General features: G+C 36.1%; 1 protein-coding gene across 6 annotated transcripts in view; it reads right to left on the bottom strand.

Annotated features, from left to right (window-relative positions):
- Positions 1–12,071: 12,071 nt before the first annotated feature.
- Positions 12,072–23,607, bottom strand: part of HEPACAM2 (HEPACAM family member 2) — a 43,202-nt gene continuing 31,666 nt past the window's right edge. For 3 of the 6 annotated variants that reach the window (XM_054559480.1, XM_024249847.2, XM_002818259.4), the window contains 6 exons: positions 21,076–21,201; positions 20,963–20,987; positions 20,831–20,868; positions 19,406–19,479; positions 15,819–15,928; positions 12,072–12,828 (listed from right to left, as the gene is read on the bottom strand). In XM_054559480.1, the coding sequence (XP_054415455.1) occupies positions 12,825–12,828; positions 15,819–15,928; positions 19,406–19,479; positions 20,831–20,868; positions 20,963–20,987; positions 21,076–21,201 (377 nt within the window). In that variant the 3' untranslated portion in view covers positions 12,072–12,824. Of the gene's footprint in view, positions 12,829–15,814; positions 15,929–19,405; positions 19,480–20,830; positions 20,869–20,962; positions 20,988–21,075; positions 21,202–23,607 lie in introns of those variants that run through there. The other 3 variants (XM_009243013.3, XM_054559479.1, XM_009243014.3) reach the window with 2 other exon arrangements.

Below are 23,607 nucleotides of genomic sequence, written 5' to 3'. Positions count from 1 at the left end.
TATTTAATAGTGAGAAAATGAATGCTTTTGCCTTAAGATAAGGAACAAGGCAAAGATGTTCTCCTTCTTTACTCCTACTCAAAATTGTGCTAGAAGTTCTAGCTAGTACATTTAGAAAAGAAAGCAAATAAATAAGATTGAGGAAGAAGAAATAAAAGCATTAAGACTATTAAAACTAATAAGACTGTTGCATCAGACAAGAGATAATGGTGACCTGGATCAATATAATGGTGGAGATGGAGAGATGGATTGAAGAGGTAAGAAATCAAATCCACAGAGCCTGGGAATGGATTACACATACATGGTAGAGAGGGAGGTACCCAGGATAACTTTCAGGATTTGGTTTGCGTAACTAGAAAGGTTGTAGGGCCATTTATAGAACTTAAAGAGAGCACCGAAAGAGAGTAAATTTGGAAGAAAAAACTATAAATTATGCTTTGGTCAAGTAGAGATTGAGATGCCTTAGAGAAGTGATGTCACTTGGCCACTTTTTGCTTGTGTGCGTGTGTGCATGTGTGTGTGTGTGTGTGTGTGTGTGTGTTCCTGGAATTCAGAGAAAAGCATAGGGCTAGAAATTAGTTTGTAAATTATTTGCTTGTAAGTGGTGATTGAAACCATAACTACGAAGAAATTGCCTAAGGGGAGATTATAGAGTGAGAAGGATGCCAAAAACTGTGCCGTGGCATTTAATGGCCAAGAAGAGGAGAATGAGCAACAAAGGAGACTCAGAAGTAGCTGAAGAAGAGGTGAAGACCAAGGGTAGTGCGTGTTTCAGGAAGGAGGCATTGATCAAGAATGTTGACTACTGCTGAAACAGTACGATGACTACTGAAAAAAATCCATGAATTTAGCAACAGAGAAGTCATTAGTGACTTTACAGAGGGCTATTTCACTCTGTAATGGGGTTATCTGCCAGACTGAAGTGGGTTTAGGATTGAGCAGGAGGTGTGCAAATTGCAATAGCACAAAAAGAAAATCAAGAATGACTGTGAAGTCAGTGATAGAAATAGTACTACAGTTGCTAGAAGTGAGGAGGTGGAGGACATGGATTTGAGTGAGAAATTCTTTTCATTTTTTGTTTTAAATAACATTCACTTCAGTATGTTTTAAAGTTGGTGTAAAACATTCAACAGAGAGAAAAGTTTGAATACACATGGAGAAGAAAAGAGATGATGAATGGTGTAAAGTTCTTGAAGTGGGTAATGGGGTAAAATCCAGAGCAGAGGTGGAGAGATTATTCCCCTCTCTGGTAGTCAGAGAGATGCAGACCAGGATAGATAGGGAGGTAGGTATGTTTTATTTCAAAAAGATGAAGGAGTTTCAATCTGGTAACTTCTGTTTTTTCTGCAAAGTAAAGATTTTATATCATTTATCTTGAATGGTGTGTATGCACAATTTAACACTCTCTTCTAGCATATTTGTAAATTGTATTTGCTAGGCACATAGCTAGTTGTTTAGTTTTGTAGGTTATGGATTGTATTTTGGTGTGATGTAGCATGCTGTAGCATTATAGATCTCTTCAGATTTTTGACAGTTTATGAAAGACTTGAAATCTTTCTATAAGGAGAAAAATTATAGAGATTGCAACTGAAGGTGATTTTTTTTCTTTTGACACATTTTGAAAAATGGATGCATCATATTCTATCATATAGATGTATTATAATCATTTGCACATTGTTTTTAAAAATAATACTATAATGAATATACTTATACATGTATCTTTCTCTCTTGATATTTCCTAGACATGGAGTCACTGAGTTAAGGAGTTTAAACATTTTTAAATCTCATAATACATATTGCCAAATTGTCCTTCAGAAAGATATCCAGTTCATTTAGTCAAACCCAAAAGAAATATAATTGAGAGATTAATAAGCTAATTTTAAACTAGGAGACGTCACAGTATCTAGAATTTGTTTTAAACTGACACTTTCTAAATTGGGACCATAGATGGCACTAAAGGATTAAGGAATGTAACCAGGTTTGTAATTCTCTGTTGGAAGGGATCTTGAATGGACATCCCAGCCATCCTCTTTCATAGCAGATAAACTATAAACAGTTCTAGAAAAACAGTTCTTTCTGTCTTTAACCTTATATGTAAATCAAACTGGTCACCCATTCTAAACTTATACTTTTAGTCTTAATGGTCTGTTGTACTTGTAATTCTGTAACAATGTAAGCTTATTGAATTTATCTCATCCTCTATGTCAGTGGTCCCCAACCTTTTTGGCACCAGGGACCGGTTTCATGGAAGACAATTTTTCCACAAACTGGGGAGTGGGGGGTGGCAAGGTGGGGGGGGGTAATTTCAGGATGATTCAAGTGCATTACATTTATTGTGCATTTTATTTCTATTATCATTATGTTGTAATATATAATGAAATTATTCTACAACTCATAATGTAGAATCAGTAGGACCCCTGATCTTGCTTTCCTGCAACTACATGGTCCCATCTGCGAGTGATGAGAGACAGTGACAGGTCATCAGGCATTAGATTCTCATAAGGCATGTGCAACCTAGATCCCTTGCATGCGCAGTTCACAATAGGGTTCCTGCTCCTATGAGAAGCTAATGCTGCCAATGATATGACAGGAGGCAGAGCTCAGATGGTAATGCCAGTAATGGGGAGCAGCTGTAAATACAGATGAAGCTTTACTCACTGGCCTGCTGCTCACCTCCTGCTGTGCAGCCCGGTTCCTATCACACTGGTCCGTGGCCCAGGGTTTGGGAACCCCTGTTCTAGGCTGTGGAGTATACTTCACCATGTCATTTGCAAATTCCTTGCAATACCAGTTGTCTTACACTAAACCTTGCCACCTTTCATTCTTCTGCTTCTAAAACTTTCTTTTTTTAAAGAAGGAAACATATAGGTCATAAGGCAGAAAGGCAAAGAACTCTCGTGATCTGATCATAAAACTTAGCACTGTGAAACTCTGGATATGAATTTATGTGACATACTTAACTTGCTAAGTTGTACAGTGACTTTCTAGCTTTGCAGTGTGAAAATTGTATTTTAAACAAACTATTTAAATGTCAGGCTGATGTGTCCTTGTAGGGATGGTTTTGAATGTCACCACTGTCCACTGTTTTTACCATCAGTCCTTAGGAGTTGCTTTGGTGACTTCTTACCCAACATTTCTAGATTTCAATAGTCCAATGACTGAGAAGCAACCAGGCTTGCAGGGAGCCAACTTTTCTTGGAAGACCAAATGGCCCCTGCTGGTGTAGATGAAACTTACATTAAGAACTACCTGTCTTAACTTAGCTTTCCCTCTGTAACCTCCTTCAGCGATGACAGTAGAACATGTGTTCAGTCATGATCTACGGCTGGGAGACAGGAAGGGGAGGGAAGCAATGGGAGCATTCATGTTTGTGCCTTTTCAAAGATAGATTTAAAATGCTAATGTTTACAGCTTGCCACTCACAATAAAAATGCATTAGATGCAGAGGACATGAGAATTGAATCTACCTGTTAAAACCGGTTTACTTTAGTTAAAACAAGTAGCCATTGCTTCAGAAACCTTTCAGAGCCACAATACACACACACACACACACACACACACACACACACACACACAAACACACACCCCTCCTTGATCTAGGCCTTTTTGTTTCCGTATAAATAAAGGTCTCACTGCTGTGGAGCAGCATGGTATTAGAGATAGGAAGTGAAATTATAGGTACCCCATTCTAGAAATGTAAAGAATACCACCTCATCTTTCTCTCTCTGCAGATGAAAGTAGTTTGCAGTCGACCTTACTGCAATATAAACATTGCCTGATAATATATAAATATGTATGTAGATGTTTCTACATATAAATAAATATATATGAATATACATTAAATATGTATTAAGAGAGAGATACTCATTTTGATTCTAGCTTATTAATTCTGAAAAAATGGAATTATTTTCCTAGCATTCTTATGCAAAGTGGAAGCCACCTGAACACTGAACAATTGAATAGCTGATGTTCTGCAACTCTAGAGAGCTTGGAAGCTTTACCTAGGAACTTCATATGTAAACACACAGCTTCATGAAGACTCCAGTGTGATTCCACAAAGCAGCCCTTGCTGAAGTTGTCTGGGAGAAAGCAGAGAGTGATACAGACATTTACTCATTAGTTAATGACATTGGAGGGGTTTTCTAACATCTCTCAACATCAGTTTCTTCATCAACAAAGTAGGGAAAATGCATCATAGCATTATTCTGAAGGCTAAGGTAGAATATATTTTAGGCATCTGACAGAGTTTGACATATATTGCACACCAAATTGCAACAATAAATTAATTAAGTGAATCTTTGAAAAGCCTCTGCCTCAGGGTAGTCTTTTGCTTTCCAATTCAATGTGTTTCAATTCAATTCAATCTCAATTCAATCCAATGACGTAGACTTTTAGCCACAAGAAGCAAGACCCGCCAAATACTTCGTATCTTTCACCAACTGTTCTGATTAACCTGGCAGTTGCCATGGTAACATTAGCCCAGTCCTCTCTTAGTTATGGAGGCTCCTTTATTCCAGGATTCACTCTTTTTCCTGATGGACAGCAGGTGAAATGGCCACAACATTAAAGCCAAATTGTTATACATTTTCATGAAAAAGTAAATTCTGGATTTTAGTGATATAATTTTGTTTTAAATATCTACAGTCGGTCTCTGAATCTTGATGTCCTTCCGTCTTGGCCACAGTTCCTCTCAGGCGGTCAGAGCACACAGTTCAGATTCCTGTATTTGGAGAGCCCTGGGCCATGATTAGAGTCACCACCCAACATGAAAATCACCTATTTACACTTCCAGATTTTTACCTTTCAGGGATTCAGTTTAGGGGAAAGGAGAAAGGAAATTAAAGACAGGAAAATATGGAATACAACAAGGAGAAATGAAATCAGAACAAAAAAAGGAAAATCAGGAAGAAAGGGCCAAGAAAAATTGAAAGAAAGAAACTGAGGGTAAATGAAAGGGAAGAGATAAGTGGTCTACATACCTGAGTAATTACAGAACAATTTTGCACAAATGGAATTTCAATTAAAATGTGTGATTTAGAATGTTAAGTTCTCCTTAAGTAGTTTTTTGTGCTTTATTTTATTATTGTAAAAAATCTATGAAGCAGTACAAATATCTGTAAAGTAAAAAAGAAAAAAAATTAAGCCTTTCCACCCGCTATTCCTTTCTTCTTCTCAGAGATTGCTACTAAATATTTTCTGTGTATACACTAATACATAGAATTAGTATTGATTCATATGATTATATCACATATGAATCATACCAAAAAATGACCTGTGACATATTGTTTTTCATCCAATAAGATATGCAGAACTTTTCTCCATGTTATTACATTTAGATTTATCTCATTCTTTTTAATGCTACAATGTCTTAACTGTTAGTTTTACTAGTATTTAACTGGCCCCCTGCTGATAGGTACTCTGATTTCTTGTTCCTTTTCTTTGAACAGATCATTTGAAAACAAGAAAACCTAAAAACACTACTGGAAAAAGTTTGGACATTTTATTGACATTATAGATATTTGGCAACTATTACACTCTGTGTAATTACTTGATAGAGCCTACACTAAGTGGTGCTGCATAAAAATGATAAGAGTACAAGTGAGATGCCATGCTGAGTTCTCAAATGAGGAAAGAAATTTTCTTTTATGTCTACTTCTTGGTTCAGTTATTTAAGCAAAGGCAACAGCTTGGTGAAAAGATTTGGACTTTATAATATCTGTCTGCCAAGAAGATATAGATATTTATGGTAAATTAATAAAAGCATGGGCCATAAAACTGAAAGGAATCCTAGAGTTTATTTGGTCCTTCTCTCTCATACTACAGATTAGACAACTGGGACTGGGCACAGATAGTGTTTGGTTTTACGTCAGCACTACTGCATCAACACTACATACACAGTACTAGTTTGCTAATATCGTTTCTATGTGTGTAACCTAGTTACTAAATGATATCTCACTTATTTTAAATTGTTTTATCTTCCTCATCTAATAGGGGAAAGTAGATGTGTGTCCAGGGCTCCAGCAGGGTTTTGTAGGCAGCATTACAGGATCATGAAAGAATCTTGGGCGCTTCTGGGGAGGCTGCACAGTAGATATGACATCAGCACGGATAGTCTTGAAGAGCAAACAGGAATATTCCAGATGGACAAGGAGGCAAATTAGAGCTTTCCATGTATGGTCATGATATAATCCATTGTTTAAGCTGGGACACTTTTGAAAGCAGAAGGTTTGAAATAGATGTATTTTAAGTGTGTGTGTTGGAACAGTGGGGATTTTCCTTGATGGCATGAGAAACTAGGTCAAGGTCAGAAGTTGTTAGACACAAATGAAATCAAGCAAATGTATTTATCTATTAGCATCTAATTATGACTGCCTGGCAGGTCAGCCTCTACTACTAAGTGTTGGTTTGAAATTAAGAATTAGGACTTGCAATTGGTAGATTTCTTAATATGCAAAATCATATAGTTAAAAATTAAATTTCATTGAATTATTTCAGTAAATATATGTTAATTAACCTAATAAAATTTCACTAAAATAGAACTATCTAAGAAATGGTTTTAGGTGGTCATTGTAAACACAAGAATCTTCCTGATCTGGACCAGAATATAGAGGGTCACCCATCCTTTTTAAAAGATATTTATGGACATACAGCGATAAAATTCATGTTCAATTTTTCTCTTTAAAGTTGATTTCCAAGTTCACTTTTTGCTTCCTTAACTGCTGTTTCTTAACCTTTCCTGGCGTCTCCATAATGGTGATGGCATCTCCTGAAGTTGGTGTTTCCAAGGGCGTTTCCCCCTTTATTTGCTTTCTATCTCATCTTTTTGACATCCATTTCCACCTGTTCCTCATTTCCATACAAAACTCAATTTTAATCAGATATTCATTGTTTTTCTACCCACTCACATGCTTCTGAAGGTGTTGTCTTCCCTACCATATCCACGGACGTAAAGTCTGAGTATTGTTTTAATCAAGGTAATCCCACTCCTCTTGCTAATAATTCCTTTAGGGAAGGGCATGTAACATGTATGGCCAAGGAAACTCTACTGGAATTCTAGTAGAGGCTTCTGGGAAAGGTTTCCTCACACCCAAGGAAGTAGCACACAAACTGGCTTTTTCCACTTTCTGGATGGTGCGGCATGTTTATATGACTTCTGGAATTGCTACATCCATCCTGTAACCATGAGGGAAGAGTAGAAGATGAGAAAGAACTTGAGTTCTTGATGACATTGTTGAGTCATTAAATTAACCAATCCTGGGAATTTACCTGGCTTTTGAACTTCCTGTCATTTGAGATAATGAATTATTCTTTAAGTCCATTTAATCTGAGTTTTTTGTTATTCTCTTTCAAAGGCATGGTGATATATGGTCCAAATTTACTTCTTAAACCCAGCACTCTCCTTGAATGTCCCTCTTGGATATAAAACTGTGTATTGGACATTTCTGTTTGGAATCCTAAACTAATCCTAACCTTACCTAGTTCTGAACTCATCATTCCCCCCTTTTAAACCTGTTGCTACACATGCACCTCCCATCTTGTGTGATGGCATCATCAAGCTCTCAAGACAGAAACACAGGCATTATTTATGACTCTTACCTGTATTTGGTGTCCCACATTCAATAACTGGGTCCCTATAAGTTTTATCTCTAAGACTTCCACCCTATAGTCCATCCAGCGCTTCATCCTCATCTTGATAATAGTAATATCTTCCCTAATTATTTAGCTAGTCTCAGCTTTGTCCTATAAAATCCATTTCCAAGTTTATGTAGAGTGATCCAGCCAAAACAGAAATCTGTTGTGATTGTTCACCTGGTCTGAGTCTCATTACTTACAGAATAAATCCAATTTTCTTAACTGAACACTCAGGTTCATGCATGATCTGACCCTTATCCATGTACTCTCATTCATTCATTTTATCCTCAAATATTTCTTGATTGCTGAGATATGATAGTCATTGGGAATATAGGCAGATGTTGTTCCCTGCCTTCCCTGACTTTGGGAGCTTACAGTCTAGCAAGGAAGATAGACACTAAGCAAATGATTACCCTCGTGATGAGTGTAATGGGGAAGTACAGTATACTAGCTTCTTCTCTCATCAGTACTTGCCTTGGCCATTCCCTCTCTTATTCTCTTATTATTACTGCACTGCTTACAGTTCTTTACATAGACCAGGCTGTTTCTTGCCTCTATGCCTTTGCCCAAGTAGTTCTCTCTGCCTGAAATGCTTTCCTCACATTTCTTCACTTGGCTAACTCCTTCTTGTCCTTTGAGATTCAGCTCAGCTTCCTCCAGGAAGACTTCTTTGAATACCCTAGACTCAATTTGATGCCCTCATCTAAGCTTCCATAGTATGCTTTGTGTTCTTTCTTAATGGTGTACCATGTTGGATTTACTATCTACTAGTATTATTATTTAATTTATTGTATCTCTTTCTTTGACTAGACTGCAAGCTCTTAGAATATAAAGACTGAGTCATATTTAGTTCTTCTCTATCTTATGGCACATGAAATATAGTTAACAAAAGTTTATTAAACATAACTGAAATTTCTAATGAGATTTAAATTTCTCAAGGACTGGGCACGTTTTATAATTTTACTAAGTATACCCTCCGGGATCATTCACATGTTTTTTGTTTTTTTTTGCATGACTATACTTGTCATACTAGTTCCTCATATATTACAAATCTTACTTAATGTTAGCTCCTGGAATGCCCTTTCCTCTAAAGTTGACGTGTTCCTTTTGCCCACCAAAACCCAATATGCTGTAAGAAATCTATTGGATGCTGCCAAAAGGAATTAATCACTCCTTCTTCTGTGGTGTCTCTGCATTTTTACACACTTCTACTATTGCATTTAGAACACAGTATTATAATTAGCTCTTTACATGCTTGGTTCACAGTATAATTATAGTAGCATGATAAGGGTTTTGATACAGGTGTAATGAGAGCATTGCAGAGGACCTGACCTGCTTGGAGAATGTCACTTTTGAGAAAATCAAAGCAGGGCGAAGGTTGCCTAGTTCAGCCTCTTCATGTTTTGATGGGGAAACTGAGGGCCTGAAAGTCTGAGTCAGTTTCCTCCTCTGTAAAATGTCTAGTTATCTGTGAACTGTGAGTCAGAAAATATGAATTATTTTACATATAATGAGAATCAAATTTTATGTAATCCCACCCTGTGACTCTCTAGTTTCTGAAGGACAAAGCATTTTGGTAGAGTTTCAGTGAAATGCAAGGAAAAATAGCTCCCAGAGTTATTTAAGTGTCTCTGGGAGATAAAAGAAACTTGGTTATTGAAAATACAGTAATTTATTTGCCTCCTATAGATGGTGTCTTTATTGAATATAAAGAGGGCAGGCAATTCAGCTCAGTACAATTCAAAAACTGTGTATTGTCTGTGTTCTAAAGTGTGTGTGCTGGGATGAATGCGATGAGGCTCATTGATCCCCAAAGACTCAGAGGCTCAGAGAGCCTCTGTCATAAACCTAAGGTGGGATTCTGCTGGAGATTTTCCCAAGTGTGAAAACATCCTCCCACTTTATGCCCTATTGATGGCAAGCAGTTGAGCTGTCATCTTCCCCAAGAGCATATTCAAATGAGAAAATTCTTGGCCAAGAAACAACAAACAAGTAAATAAACTCTGCTGGGAGCTCAATAATACTTGAAACTAATGAAGTTCCCAAGGTAAGGCTGACAAGACACAGTTGTGTTTGCTCCATTCCAGGATGCCATGCCCAGAGAAATCATTGGTGCATTGGAATAGACCTTGGACTTGGAGCTAGAGATGTAATTCAAGAATCAGCTCTGCCATTCATTGGTTTGGTGACTTTAGGAAAGTCGTTCAACTCCCAGAGTTTTGGTTTCTCCATCTGTAAAGTGGGTATACTGCTTCTAGCTCACAGGGTTCTTGTGAAGATCAAAAGAAGTCATGGATGTGAAAGTTGAATAAACTTCAAGCTTAATATGGTAATCACAATAAACAGTGTATCTAGGAGATGAGAAGGAAGGAGAGTAACACTGTTAAATCCAAATGCTGTGTCTGATTTCTGTGTCGATGAGGAAGATAGTTTTGCTTTCCTATTGCTTTGTGAAACTAAAAGATCTATATTAATGTATATTTGAACATGAACTTTAGAGGACTATGTAAGAATGATATAGGAATATACATGCTTATATATAGTAATGTAGAAGCAGAAAATAAGAACTTTTAGAAAATAAGTTTAAGTAAAATATAGGGAAATAGCCACCTATATGCTAAGTAATGTGTTGTCACTCAATTTTTATTATTTTGAGAACACCTTTTCATGTACATGCTCTAGTGCAATTGAAGGATCATATGGACCTTGATGTCTCAGACTATATTGCAGTTTAACTGAAATTGTCTTATTAACATAGAAGTACACATCAGAAAACCAAGGAAAACTATATTTTAGTAGTAGGTATTTTAATTTTTTGCATAAAAGTCTATCAGTAGAATATACTCTTTAAAAATAATAAGTGTCAAGAATTTGATTCTGTTCCAAGTTAGAAGTGGTAATGTAAAGTTAAAAAACTAACACTAGCTATGATTCTGTTTAGTAATGAGAAAAGAACTTTAGGCTGGCTTTTAAAGATTAATTTGTTAATTAGGTGAACATCTGGGTTTTGGTTCATCACTTCCCTTGGAAACCTTGATTAATTTATGAAACTTTCATCCTCATTTACTAAAAAAGCATTGAGTCATCCGGTGTTACACACCAATGACAGCAAAAGTTAATTGGATTCTAATCCTTTCACATTTCTGCTTTCAGCAATTCCTTGCCACTTTGAGTGGAACCACGCGCTAAGGGAGTCCGTGTATTTTTGTGTGTGCGAGAGAGATAGAGAAATGAGAGGAATTACAAGTAATTGAAAAATGAGTTTGAGAAAATAAAAATATATATTTGTATTTTCTTTGGTTTATGGTGAGAAACTCTGGAGGTATACACAAAATAGCCAAACCAAACCCCAAAACTAACACACACAGTTACCTCAGTGCATGTTTTTTTAAAATAGAGTTTTGATTTGTGAACCATGTGAACGTATTATTATCTTTTCAGAAAGGGCTGTTGAAGATTGTCTGTGGATTAAAGTGTTTCAGAGTTGGGTTTAGGAAGGGGAAGACAGAGATGTAGCTGCAGTTCATTGTAGTTAGTCGTTAGCGTCTGGCCTCCAAATAAGAGCTGCATTAGCAAAGAGAACACCCCCAAGGAAGGAGGGGGGCACAAGACTGACAAAGAAAGGGAGAGGTGGATGGAGCTGGAGTGGATGGTTTACTTACTGACTTACTTTCTTCTGGCCCTGCAATTGGATTGCAACCTTTTTTTTGGCACTGCTACTTACAAATTGCATTCAGCTTAGAAACCACTCTTTAGATATATACCTGTATATGGCACATGATCTTGGCCGCATGAAACAATACTCACAGATGAAGGGGACTTCATCATACTGGTTCTTAATTTCTTTCTGCTTTTGCTTTGCCTCTCGTTGTTCCTTCATCCTGTTTTCCTTATCAACTTTATTTTTTGGGCATATTTTATCTTGTGATATTATGCATTTATATGAGCTACCATGAATCTTTTCTGGAATTGGAAGGAGCATGAATAAATATGTACATAACTAATCTGGGGAAATGCTAACAGAGGAGTAAGATTATAAGTGATTTTAATTGTTTTATGGTGAATCTTCTGCATTTCCAAGTACACATATATTTTTACAAGGGGCATGAATTTCTTTTCTAATCAGATACAGTAGTTTTTTTTGCTAAATGTAGAAGAAAATACTTGTGGTAGAACTGATGGACTTTTCCAACAGAACAATATATAAGGGTAGTAGAGAGAGAGGACCAGAAAGGAGTCATGGGACTAAAGTCTTAATTTTCTTTTCACCATGTGCTTCTGTGAAAATGCAGGAGGGGCAATGTACCTACAGTGGCTTGCTTGAAACTTTTAAAAAAGAAATTCTATTTTTAAGATTTCTTTTCTTCTATTTAAAATAATAGGCCATGAGAGAGCAAGATCTTTATTTTTATAATTCCCTATAATCTAGACTTGATTGCATATTGGGAAATAAGGATTAAAAAACCAATGTCTACAATCCGATTTTTATGTAATATTTTTACTCTACAAGACAAAGAATTAAGACCACATAAAAGCAAAAACAGAATAATTTATTTGAATCCATCTTTCCTTGAAAAAAATAAAAATAAGACTTTAATAGTCATTTCCTTAAGTGTTTACAAGTCTTCCCAAAAATACTACTGGTGATTGAAAAAAAAGAGAAGGCATAGTTTTGTTTTTGTGACAACCATCCTTATTACTTTGTTGTACAAATAACAAGATAGAAATTTGGAAATAAAATTGAAACATAAATTTACCATTCTTAACACTAATAAAAATTTAATGAAACAAAGTCTGCTGAAAAAATCTAACAATGTAAAGTTTCCACATTTGTAGGTGAGACAGGATAGTCTCAGTGTGGATGATAGTGAAAGTGTACAGTAGAACTAATTGAGGTTTGTAGAGATATTTCATACAAAAGTTATGAGGAAACCCCGTCAGCATGAGAAAGACTGTCCACTGAGAAATATTTCCCCAACATGTTTTCCTGTTGCACAAAACATTGTGTATATGCTGAAAAACCTGCAGTTCAATTTGCATAAATGCCTATGTTCTGCATGTAAAGGAGTAATGAGTAAGAGGTGTTGGTCTTGGTTTCTTCACTGATTCCAGATTAATATACTTTTCCACTGTTTTTCCTTAAAATGTTTCTTCAAAATTTCACTCGAATGTACCGGTTAGCCCATGAAAGTTCACCTAGTGAAGAGATACACAAAATATGTAAACAGTTCTATAGATTTTTCAGGTCTGCAGGTAAAAGAACCTTAAATTCTTTTATTGCTTTCCAGGGCTACAAATTAGATGAATGTTTGGAGCTAGCTCAAGAAAATTACATTTATCAACAAATAAATATAAGAGTAAGCAATTATTAAATTTTGTAGATAATTTACTTTTGAAACTAAAGGTTTACTTAACTTGAATGTCCTGTTTTCAATATACTAACATCAGTCTTGGGTTCAATATAAACCCTACCAAGAGCATTTAATGAGGTCAATAGACAACATTGAAATACATCCAGCCATAAGTTCACTAAATAAATAATTGGGCTGAGTACTAGAATATGAACACAAACCAATTTACCAATTTGTTAAACAGCAGTCCAATTAGGTAATAGACACATGAAGTAAAGAAAATAACACTGTTATTTTACAACAGTCTAAGAGCCAAAGAATAAAATTGTTTGGCTGTCTTTCCTACTCAGAAGTGACTGCCAAATAAAAGAAAGCAGTGAAGTTAGGATTCTTTCCCCAGAGCTGGCACATTCAAGTTGGGAATAAGAGATGGGAGAGATTCACCAACCACCTATAATAATGCATTACTCATGAAGTTGATCTTTGAATTTAATTGGACCTAGAGGAGAATAAAACCATAGATAATCAGGAAAGAAAAATGCTCTCTGCATCTATAGGTGGCATTTATTCTACTGAGAAATATTTATTTTACTAAGAATCACTGATCTTTAGTTAAAATAAGTAAACAGCAGCCCACTAAACTATGAAATCTTTAAAAGATCGAGTCTTATTTAATGTCTTGCTCTAGCGCATAGTAAATGTCCTGGAAATGTTTGTGAATTGATTATAAGTAAAATAAGTGCAAAATAGTTTCTGATAAAGAAAAAGGGAGCATTTCACTTATTTATTAAAAAAATTTAGAATTAGTAACATAAATCTGAATTCAAATAAAATAACACTTTAGAAAATATTGGCTCCCCATTTAGATAAAGCTGGCAGACAGACAGAGGAGGAAAATTTTAAGAAGGATATTACGGATAAGGGAGACAGTTATGGAGAAAGAGAGGAAAAGAGAAGGGTAGACTCAGTAAACGAGGGATTCAAAGGATGAAGGTAAAAGAAGAGAGCCACTGGAAGACAAAGATGTACATAGATGAACTGACAAACACAAAAAAGATTGAGAAGACAGAAGAAGAAGGTGAGAAGAGAGAGGCTGTGGGAGGTGGAGATGTCACTCAGTTTGGGCTGGTAGCATGAGCTGGGGTCTTGAGGGTGACTGCCTTTTGGAGGAGCATGTCCTAATAGCAGTTTTGAATACTTTTTAAATAGCAGTTTTGAATGCCTGAAAAAGAACATTTCTGCTTTGTTTTCAATTCTCAAATCTTATTTATGAAATAAACTTTTATATTCTTAAGAAAGTCAAAAGATTTTGCTAGTGTCTAAAAGTCATCTAGTTTCAAAGGGTGTTTTTTTTTTTTTTTAAGAATCAGTTTTTTGACATGCAAAACGACCCAATCAGTTTATTTTGTGTTCTGAAATTGTAGCTGCCATATTCACAATTTTGACTTAAAATTTATTTCATTCTTAATAATCTTAAAAGATAAACCCCAAGTTGTCATTTGGTTTGTTTACATTCTAATATGAAAAATTGATAGTTAGAAGAAAGGATACATAGAAAAACAAATGAACTTAAATAGGATACAAATTAGATTAAATCTCAGAAAGGAGACATAATCTCAAAATTCTTTCAATGCCTTATATTTAACAGCAAACAAACTTCTCCTAGTTTTCTATTATAGACAGTAAAGAGAATTAGGTATCATTTTAGAGTTTTTATTCTTAAAATATCATGTAATAATATCCTACTCTTGTGTTCTACTAGATTGATAATGCAATGCTTTACAACATTTTTTTTTCAAACTAGAAGTTCCTAGCTCCATCAGAGTCTGTTCCTTATTTATGTGACTCTAGGTAAATTTTCTCTGATGAGGTTCTCTGAAGTATATTGCCACTTATTTAGTCCTTAAATGACGCACAGTCCCCCCAGGACTAGGTTTCCTCCCCATAAGATGATTTTCCTTGGATTTGTTCACTCCCAGCTGTTATTTTTGGTATTTACCCAGAAGTGTGCAAGAATTACTTTGCTGGAACAGTTTATTTTGCCAGAGGGGAAGTTTCTGTATGTGGTTATTGATGTTCTTTTCAAAGTCAATAAGTGACAAAGAAATGATGGAACATGATCTGTGGCAGTTATGACTGCAGGCAGCTATAGCCCACAAAAAAGAGAAGTTCATTTTATTATTTCAAAAGATCGTAGGCTTTATTTCTCCATGGCATGGAGGAAAGGGAGACTTCTTAGTGACAGCCTTGAGCTTAACTGTATAAATAGGTTCCCAGCTTTGTCCTCAGCACAGGTTTTGTCCTATTTTGGTGAGAGGCCAGTCCTCAATGGGGTTCCACTCAACTGAGAATAGGCTACTTTGAATAACAGGATTGGCATTGGTGCTGACTGTGCTGTGGATCCTCTGTAGGCTTTTATTTTACTGGTCCTATTTTTAGTGACAAATCATCATGGCTCTAAAACTTCCATAGCCACTGGAAAATCATTAAGTAATCATTAAGATGGCTACAGAATTAGCCTGAACATTCTTTTCATACCCAGATGTGGATCCCTTGGGGAAATATTGTGAGAAAGTAATGTACACAAGAGAAAGTTGATTCTAGAGTTTTGTATCTAGTCTGCTGGCCCAAGTGCATGGCCCTCGAAGATATTTATGTGTTTGCCTGTTTTGTTTCTCAAAATTATGTTCAGGTGGGGAAGTATGTTCAAATGTACAGAAGCTATAATTTCTTGTTTTGGTATTTTTCTTCTGTGCCTTTTAATCAATTCTGGGGAAAGCAAAAGCTAAATGCTTAGCCTCTCCATAGCACCATCAAATGCAGATTCATACTTACTCTGGATGGTCTTGCTGCTGGGCAGGGATGTGCTGAATAACTTCATATACTGTACTGTGCAAATCTTGCCCTGATACACAATCAGAGGCTGGAACAGACCTGCTTGGAATCTAGAAAATGTGACACATTAAAAATAAATTATCTCAAGACTAGTAAATAGTTTTTCCACTATGTTGCATAGTTGAAAACAACTGGCAGTAGTGGTGATTAGAGAATTAGAACTATTTATCTTCCCTAGAAAGTTGACTTCCTCCTTGCTACACTTTTCTGCACTTACCCTATGGCAGTTTGTGCAGCAGCATAGCTATAAGGTCAGAAGAAGGATAGCTTGACAAAGCTATGGCTTTTTTCTTCATTTAAGAAGAAAGCTGGCAGTACTGTAAAGGAAATATTATAGAAAGAAAAAATAGCAAAAGCGAAGATATCAGGACATCTTAGAATCAGATAGCATATATCATTATCTATTCTATACCTCAGTTACCCTTTTGACACTATTTGCCAATTATGTGCACAAGTGTGGCTTAAAAGAAAGAACAATATACAGCCCCAATCCCTCATCATATTGCAAATAAGTAAAGACAGTACCAAGGAATGTGGAACACTCAAAGGAAAATGTTTTGGTTTAAATGTAGTAATGGACTGTAAAAACTAAATGCTTGGGTGAATGTGCAAAGAATAGTGTATTTATGGCTGGTAAAAACCAACAGGTATTTTTATTAAAAGTGGTATTTGTGTTTTATTAATTCCCATTCCTTATATTTCATAACTTCCTTCTTCCTATAAACACTCCCTCCCAATTATTTAGCTGAAGTCTAGTTTTCCTCCCCATCCCAAGTGCTTCCTATTTTAATCCTACTTCTGTCCACTTTCAGTCCTTCATATTTATACACCTTCACCTCGAGGGGTCTTTGCTGTTGATAACTCTGAAGAGTTCACTATCTCATGTTAATCTGACCTGCTAGGTTTTAGTGGAACATCTTAGCTTTTTGTTTTTCTAGAAACCACTAATTTCCATTCCACTTGCTATAGGTCTAACATGAAACCTTAGTATATGTGATTTGTTCTGTCATTTTTGTGTCAAGGAAATTTTGGTTTAAAATCTATCCTTGAGATCAGCTCTTGATGTTTGTTGTATGAAGGTATTCAGGAGCTACGGTAAAAGCAATCTATTGATGATCACCAACTTACTCACCTAACCTAATATTAGAGCTGTTAAATAATAAGCTTGCTCAGTTAATGCAATTGCTTTCTGTCTAACTCCTGAAAGAGGTGCTAAATGGACAATGAAATGTACAATGGGTAGAGACAGAAGTAATCCATTTGTATATATACCACACAATATGCCAAGAGATTATTTTGATTATCTTTTTTTTGAGTCAGGGTCTCGCTATGTTACTCAGGTTGGTCTTGAACTCCTGAGTTCAAGTGATCCTCCTATCTCAGCTTCCCGAACAGCTGGGACTACAGGTGCACACCGTGGCACCTAGCTTATTTTGATTTTAAAAATCTCAAAAAGTTAATAATTTAATTTATTTCCCTTCTCAACTTCAGTTTTGAGATCTTGGTTTTATTATCACCTTTCCTTTTCTTCTAAAGGCCATTGCATTTGGCTGCTAATCTTCCATTACATAGCTACATATACATAGCTGCCATTCTGGCTTCTCATGCAGATCCTCCTCCTCATGTCCCTGTCCTCATTCTCCTCCTTTGGTTGTTGGTCTTGATTTCTCACTTCTTCCCCAAAGCACCTGCCATGGCCAATTAAGAACCTCAGCAGATTCCTCAGGAGCTTGCAGCTTTGAAGATGGACATGGCTCCAAATCAAGTTATTCTGTTTCTGACAGAAATAAGCAGGGCTTCTGCTATGTAATTAAAGCCCCTATTTCTCTGCTTCAAGTTCTTCAGGGCTGTAATATTTTGAGCCAATTGAGGTCCTCCCAGTAAAATTCCAAAATTGAGTAGTGATTAATCACATGGTAAGATTTAAAATTTCTCACACAAATCTCACTCCTTTCCAGTGAATTCCTAGGAATAAATGTTTGCATTATTTTAAATTAAAAAACTGAAACTTCTTATTCAAAAATTCAATTATAAGTCTTAGCTCTTCAGTTTCCTGCTCTCCAATTTGAAGCCACACCTCAGAGTGGTGCTTTCTGCCATCGTGAGAAGCTGTTTGAAATAACTGATCCGTCAAATATTTGTTTTTGTCTTTTGGTTGTGGAAGTGAAGATGAGCCAGTTCTGCCTGAGACTGAATAGGGTATTGCAAAGCCTTTGCACAGTAGTTCTTTGCTTCATCTGTGACTGTTACTGACTCACCCTTAAGGAGGATGAAATCCAATCAGTCCTTCTCCATTACTCACATGACATTTCTCAAATAAAGTTTGTGGCGAGGAAGCTTACTAGATAAACCTTATACGCTGATAGAATCCTCTGAACAAGAGAAGTCACCATTCCCTAATGGCAAATAGTCTTTTTAACAAATGGAAATGAGAATGCCTGGAAGCAAGTAATCTGTTTTTATGGTGCCCTTCCTCAAATGGACTCTCATAGCGGAATAAGGAAGCAGAGGAAAACTTGGTTCTACACAAATCTATAAAAGTGTTAATAATCTGATTCGCTCAGAGAAACATTCTGCATGTCTGTTAAGCAAAACTGATTACTTTAAAAGATCTTTTTTTTTTTTTTTTTTTTTTTTTTCCGGACTGAAATCACTTCAACTATCTGAAAGCTCCCTTGCCATCTCATGCACCTTTAGGGCAATAATAAAGATGTATACTTGCATACTTTGGGCCTATATGGTAACTTCCTTCTGAAGCATGAGGTATCTTCAAGGGTGTGATCAATTGTCTTTGCAATGTTGTCAAAAGATATGAGGGGGCAATAAAGGGAAAACTGAGGAACAGAGAGAGTTTAGTAAAGTGATGGGTTGCAGTCACCCAAGTGATGCAGAATGACTTAAATCAGGGTCTTCTGATCCTCTGTTTATTCTGTGTTTATTTATTTGAGACAGAGTCTTACTCTGCTGCCCAGGCTGGAGTGCGGTAGTGTGTTCACGGCTCACTGTAGCCTTGAACTCCTGGGCTCAATGATCCTCCTGCCTCAGTCTCCCACGAAGCTGGGATCAGAGGCATGCACAACCATGCTTGGCTAATTTTTAAATATTTGTTGGGATGGGATCTTTGCCCAGGCTGATCTCAAACTCCTGGGCTCAAGTGATCTTTCCATCTCGGCCTCCCAAAGCCCTAGGAATACAGATGTGAGCCACCACGCCCAGCCTGTTTATTCAGTTCTCTTGACTTTCAACCTAGTTAGTTCTCTCTTCACTGAGATTACCAGGTAAAGACTATTTATGAATTAGCATAACTTCCTTATTTGTGTTAGATTTACTTATAAAGGCGAAGTAAGATGCTTTAGCTTCCCAAATCTGGCAATGCCATTCATTACGGAGTAAGTCAACACTGCTTAATGCAGTAATGGGTAATGCAGCCATTTGACCACACTGCCCAGTGCTTAAACAAATGCTGTTTACACCTCTGGTGAAGCAGAATTCTACTTCTCGGTTAATCAGCCACTAGGAAAACCAACCCTGGAAACACCAGAAGCATCTGGAAAAGCAACAAATTCATATATTCCGAAGTCATCCAGAGCATCTTCATGGCCTGAAATGTAAAACAAATACTGCTTACAAACCAAATGCCTTGATTTGCTGTTGTTTTTTAAACCTTTGTAAAACTTATCTTTATTGTCTGCTTTAAATGGTATAGGTACAAAACGAATTTAACATTTCCTAATTCCTATAGTCGTATTGCCATTAAGCAGTGTTGGAAATCACTCTTTCTGAAGCTGAGAATCGAAACTGAATTGGAACAATTATTCTTAAAGCCAGACGTGAAAATAGCCTGATATATCTTTAAATACACACAGGTGGGCAACCTCGGCCTTTGTAACTCACAGTTACCAGAGACTCATGGTCACCCAGGGCTTCGGCCTGAAGGTCACACCAGTTCTTGATCCACCCGTAATATCGACTGCACCCCGTTAGATCTAACAGATCTAACAGATGTAACAGATCATCAGAACTAAAAAAAGTAAATAGCTAACTGAAGCTTCCCATACATAAAAAGTAAAATACATTACAATATCAATCCACATAAACCATCATCTATAGAATGATGGCAGGGGAGGTGGTTAGGAGGAACCAGATATCCTCTGGGGCCCTTGCCAGCTCTGACATTCTGTCACTTATAAGTCAGGAAGGGCTAGAAAAGAGGAAGAAGGCCCACATTTATTACACATCAAGGCATCATATCAGGCACTCCACCTATATCATTTTATTTAATTCTCATAGCAACCTTAAGGGGGAAGTTTTTATCCCTATTATATAGAAGAGGAAGTTGTGGTTAAGAAAAATAATTTTCCTAAGGTGACATGAGGGGAAAGTGGCATATATAAAACTGAAACTTGGCTCCCTGTGATTTTGTGGCCTGAGCAAAAACTTTGTTAACTTATAATAACTCAGTACAGTCAATATTGATGATAATGAGGGTTACAGTGGGGACAAAGAAGCAATCCTGGCCCCTGCCAAACCTTCTTTTCCTCTTCTCTTTGGGATGGAGCTGCCAGCATGAAACCTACCTTAGGAATGAACAAAGTGATAGAACCCTTTGGCATTTTGAAATAATAATAGGATCAATGAATTAGCAGAACTAATTTCTTTGATCCTACTGACTGTGGACAAGTGACTTAATCTCCTTGATCATTAGTTCTCCTGGCTGTAAAATGGAGTTAAGAGTGCCTTCCAGGCCTGATATTATAGACTTGTGTGACTTATATAAAACCAATACAGAAGACAGCACTTTGTAAAGTGAAGGCACTAACTCAAAGGTAAGAGACTGTTATATTAATTTTAGCTCATATTAATTATATTACATTAATAATTTATAATAATATTAACACAACTAATTAACATACATTAAAACTGATAATAGCCCTTTTCAGCCTGGCCATTACCTGAAAATGTTTGAGCTTTCCTGTATTCTGTTTCTGGCCTGAAAAGACAAAATAGGTATTTTTGTCAGGGATAATAATTGAGGAAAAAGCATCTAAGGAAAACAACTATTTTCATAGAAACAGATGCATTACCTGCCTTCTAGTTTCTGTTTTATAACTAAAATCAAGAGAGAAGAAAAATGGTAAGGTTTTTTTTAGTACACATATATACAGCTTCAAATTTGTTTTTTGTCATTTTAACCTACCTTTGTAGGGTTGATATTTTTTCCATAGGAAGAGAAGACACATGGATATAATCAAAAATAGTGATATTCCAGTTATACTTGCTAAAGGTGACAATGATTTTCCTTTCTGTGCAAGCTTCTCCAGTCCTAAATAAAAAGATAAATATATTTTAGCAATAAATTGCTACAGTATATAACTTGACTTTTTAAATGCCTTATTTTAAATGAGACGCTATTGAAAAAAAAATATAAACATGTATATTAGAGACACACAGAGAGAGAGACCAAATGGAAGGAATGCACTTATTTTAGAACACACACTAAACTCCCTAGGGATACCTGTGATTGGAAACGTGGTACACTGCCCAAGTTAAAACTGATTGTGTTGTACTAGGTGTAGCCAATATCTCACGTCATACTTCTCAGTTATGTTTGCCACCTTAACTTAGATCTGTTTCATCTCATCGTCTCTACATCCCTAAATGCTAAGTTGTTCTCTCATTTTCCTTCCATTTTGCTTTTTTAGCATAATTCAAGTATGTGAATTTTCTAGGGAGATGGTATGTGATTAAAGGTGCAAGAGGGGAGGTGTTCATTTCAAACACACTTTAGTAATTTTTGGCCAATAAAGAAATGTCTCTTACCGTAAATGATGAAAAAAATTAAAAAGAAAAAAGAAACGTCAATTCTTAAAATAGGATGTATGTGTGATTTTTCAAAAAGAATTTAAAGTCCCACCTTTTGACTAGAATTCACTGTTTTATAAGTCATTCCCTTTATTAATATCACTATATAAAATACGGTGCTAATAACATCTGCTGAGTGCTTACAATATGTCAGGCTCTGTTCTAAGGGTGCATGATACATATTAACTCACTGAATCTTTACAACAATCCTATAAGGGAGAGATTATTTTATCATCCCTTCCAATAGATGAGGAAGCTGAGTCATGCCCAAGGTCACTTGGGTTATAAGTGGTAGAGTCCAGATGTTACCCCAGACTCTTAACACTTAATGATGCCTCCCTTTAATATAATTTTAACACAACTTATTAACTGTGGCTATGTTAACACCAGCTTCAGGCTATAATATGTTTAGTTATATAATTAATCTATATAATAGGAAGTAGTTTTAACCTCCAACAAATGAAAGTAACAGATGTCTTCCATATTACCATGTGAATCAGATATGGGTGTGGAAATAAATCATGGCAGTTGCTTGTCTCTGTCCAGATTAATGTGGGAGTGAAAGTCATGTGATGCCATTTCCATTCAGCAATGGTGAACAGCCTGGAAAATCTGGGTGTGGTAAAGACCATGGTGGCTACACAGCTCTGCAATAAATATCCAGCCTGCACTGTGTCATCTTTCATCATAAAATCTCTGCTGAGATCTCCAACAGCCAAAATAAGGGAGGAAGCCTTAATTTTTTCCTTCTCTCAGTATGAACCTACATTAACTCTCTTGGCTTTTCCACCTAGAATACTTTCATCTCTTAATCTTACAGGAATCTTTTAATAATGTAGTGTAGATCATATGTGCAAAAATCGAGTAAACACATCATGGAAATCGGTTATCTCTTCTAATTTCCCAATACAGCACCATTCACATATTTCCCTTAAGTCCTAAAGAGTTCGACAAGGTTGTTTTTCATCATCAAAAATCTTCACCATTTCTGATGGGGAGTTTATAAATTTCTGACATGCATTCAGAGAATTGCATTCTTAAAATGTTCTTCTATGGGATTATTACATCTGTGTCCTGCTTATTGCCTTTAAACAGATTTTAAATTAAACTCTTTCAAACCTTGGCTAGAAGAAATAAATGCAAGGCAGCTTCAAATGAACTAGAATGGCAATTTATTGATCCTAGATATAGACTAGAACATCATGAAGCTTATTAGATTATTTTTACCTCATAAAAAGTTGTAGAATAATTTATATTCTCCCACTGTTAGAAGGTTGACTTTTTAGTTTGGAACCACTTTGCACTTGGGTAGTCTCTTTGTGAGAACTTAGCCTTTTCTCAGATATTATTCTCTTGTGGGATTGTTCTCTCTAAAGAGCTGTGTAACTTTGGGTGAGCCCCTTGACTCTCAGGGTTTTGATTTTCACATTCGTATAATGAGGAGGCAAGAGTGACTGGCATTTAAGTTCTCTTCTTGCTCTGATACACTATGACTTGGGGGAGCCAGAGAAGTTTACATGAAGTTATGTAAATAGGACCCTATATCTGTGGCATGCTAGTAACAAAGTCTTCAAAAAATTGCACATATATATGTTATTTTAACACACCTTATAAACACACACAATACACTTTTAAGTTTAATTTCCATTATTTTTTCCCCTCATTTCCTCAAGTGCAGGCAATGTAATTATAGAGCAACATTTTTCTGAGTTTTAAAACATAGTAATTTCATTATCATTAAGTCCAAAATGTTTTCTAATTTTCACTGCAATTTCTTATTTGACCTATGGGTTTAGAAGTCTGTTGCTTAATTTTCTTAAGTTTGGGAGTTTTCTAGTGGTGTTTCTATTATTGATTTTTAGTTTAA

This window comes from Pongo abelii, chromosome 6 (genome assembly GCF_028885655.2).
Source record: "Pongo abelii isolate AG06213 chromosome 6, NHGRI_mPonAbe1-v2.0_pri, whole genome shotgun sequence".
NCBI lineage: Eukaryota > Metazoa > Chordata > Mammalia > Primates > Hominidae > Pongo > Pongo abelii.
Note: the sequence above shows the minus strand (reverse complement) of the source record. Positions and strands in the feature narration are given on the sequence as shown.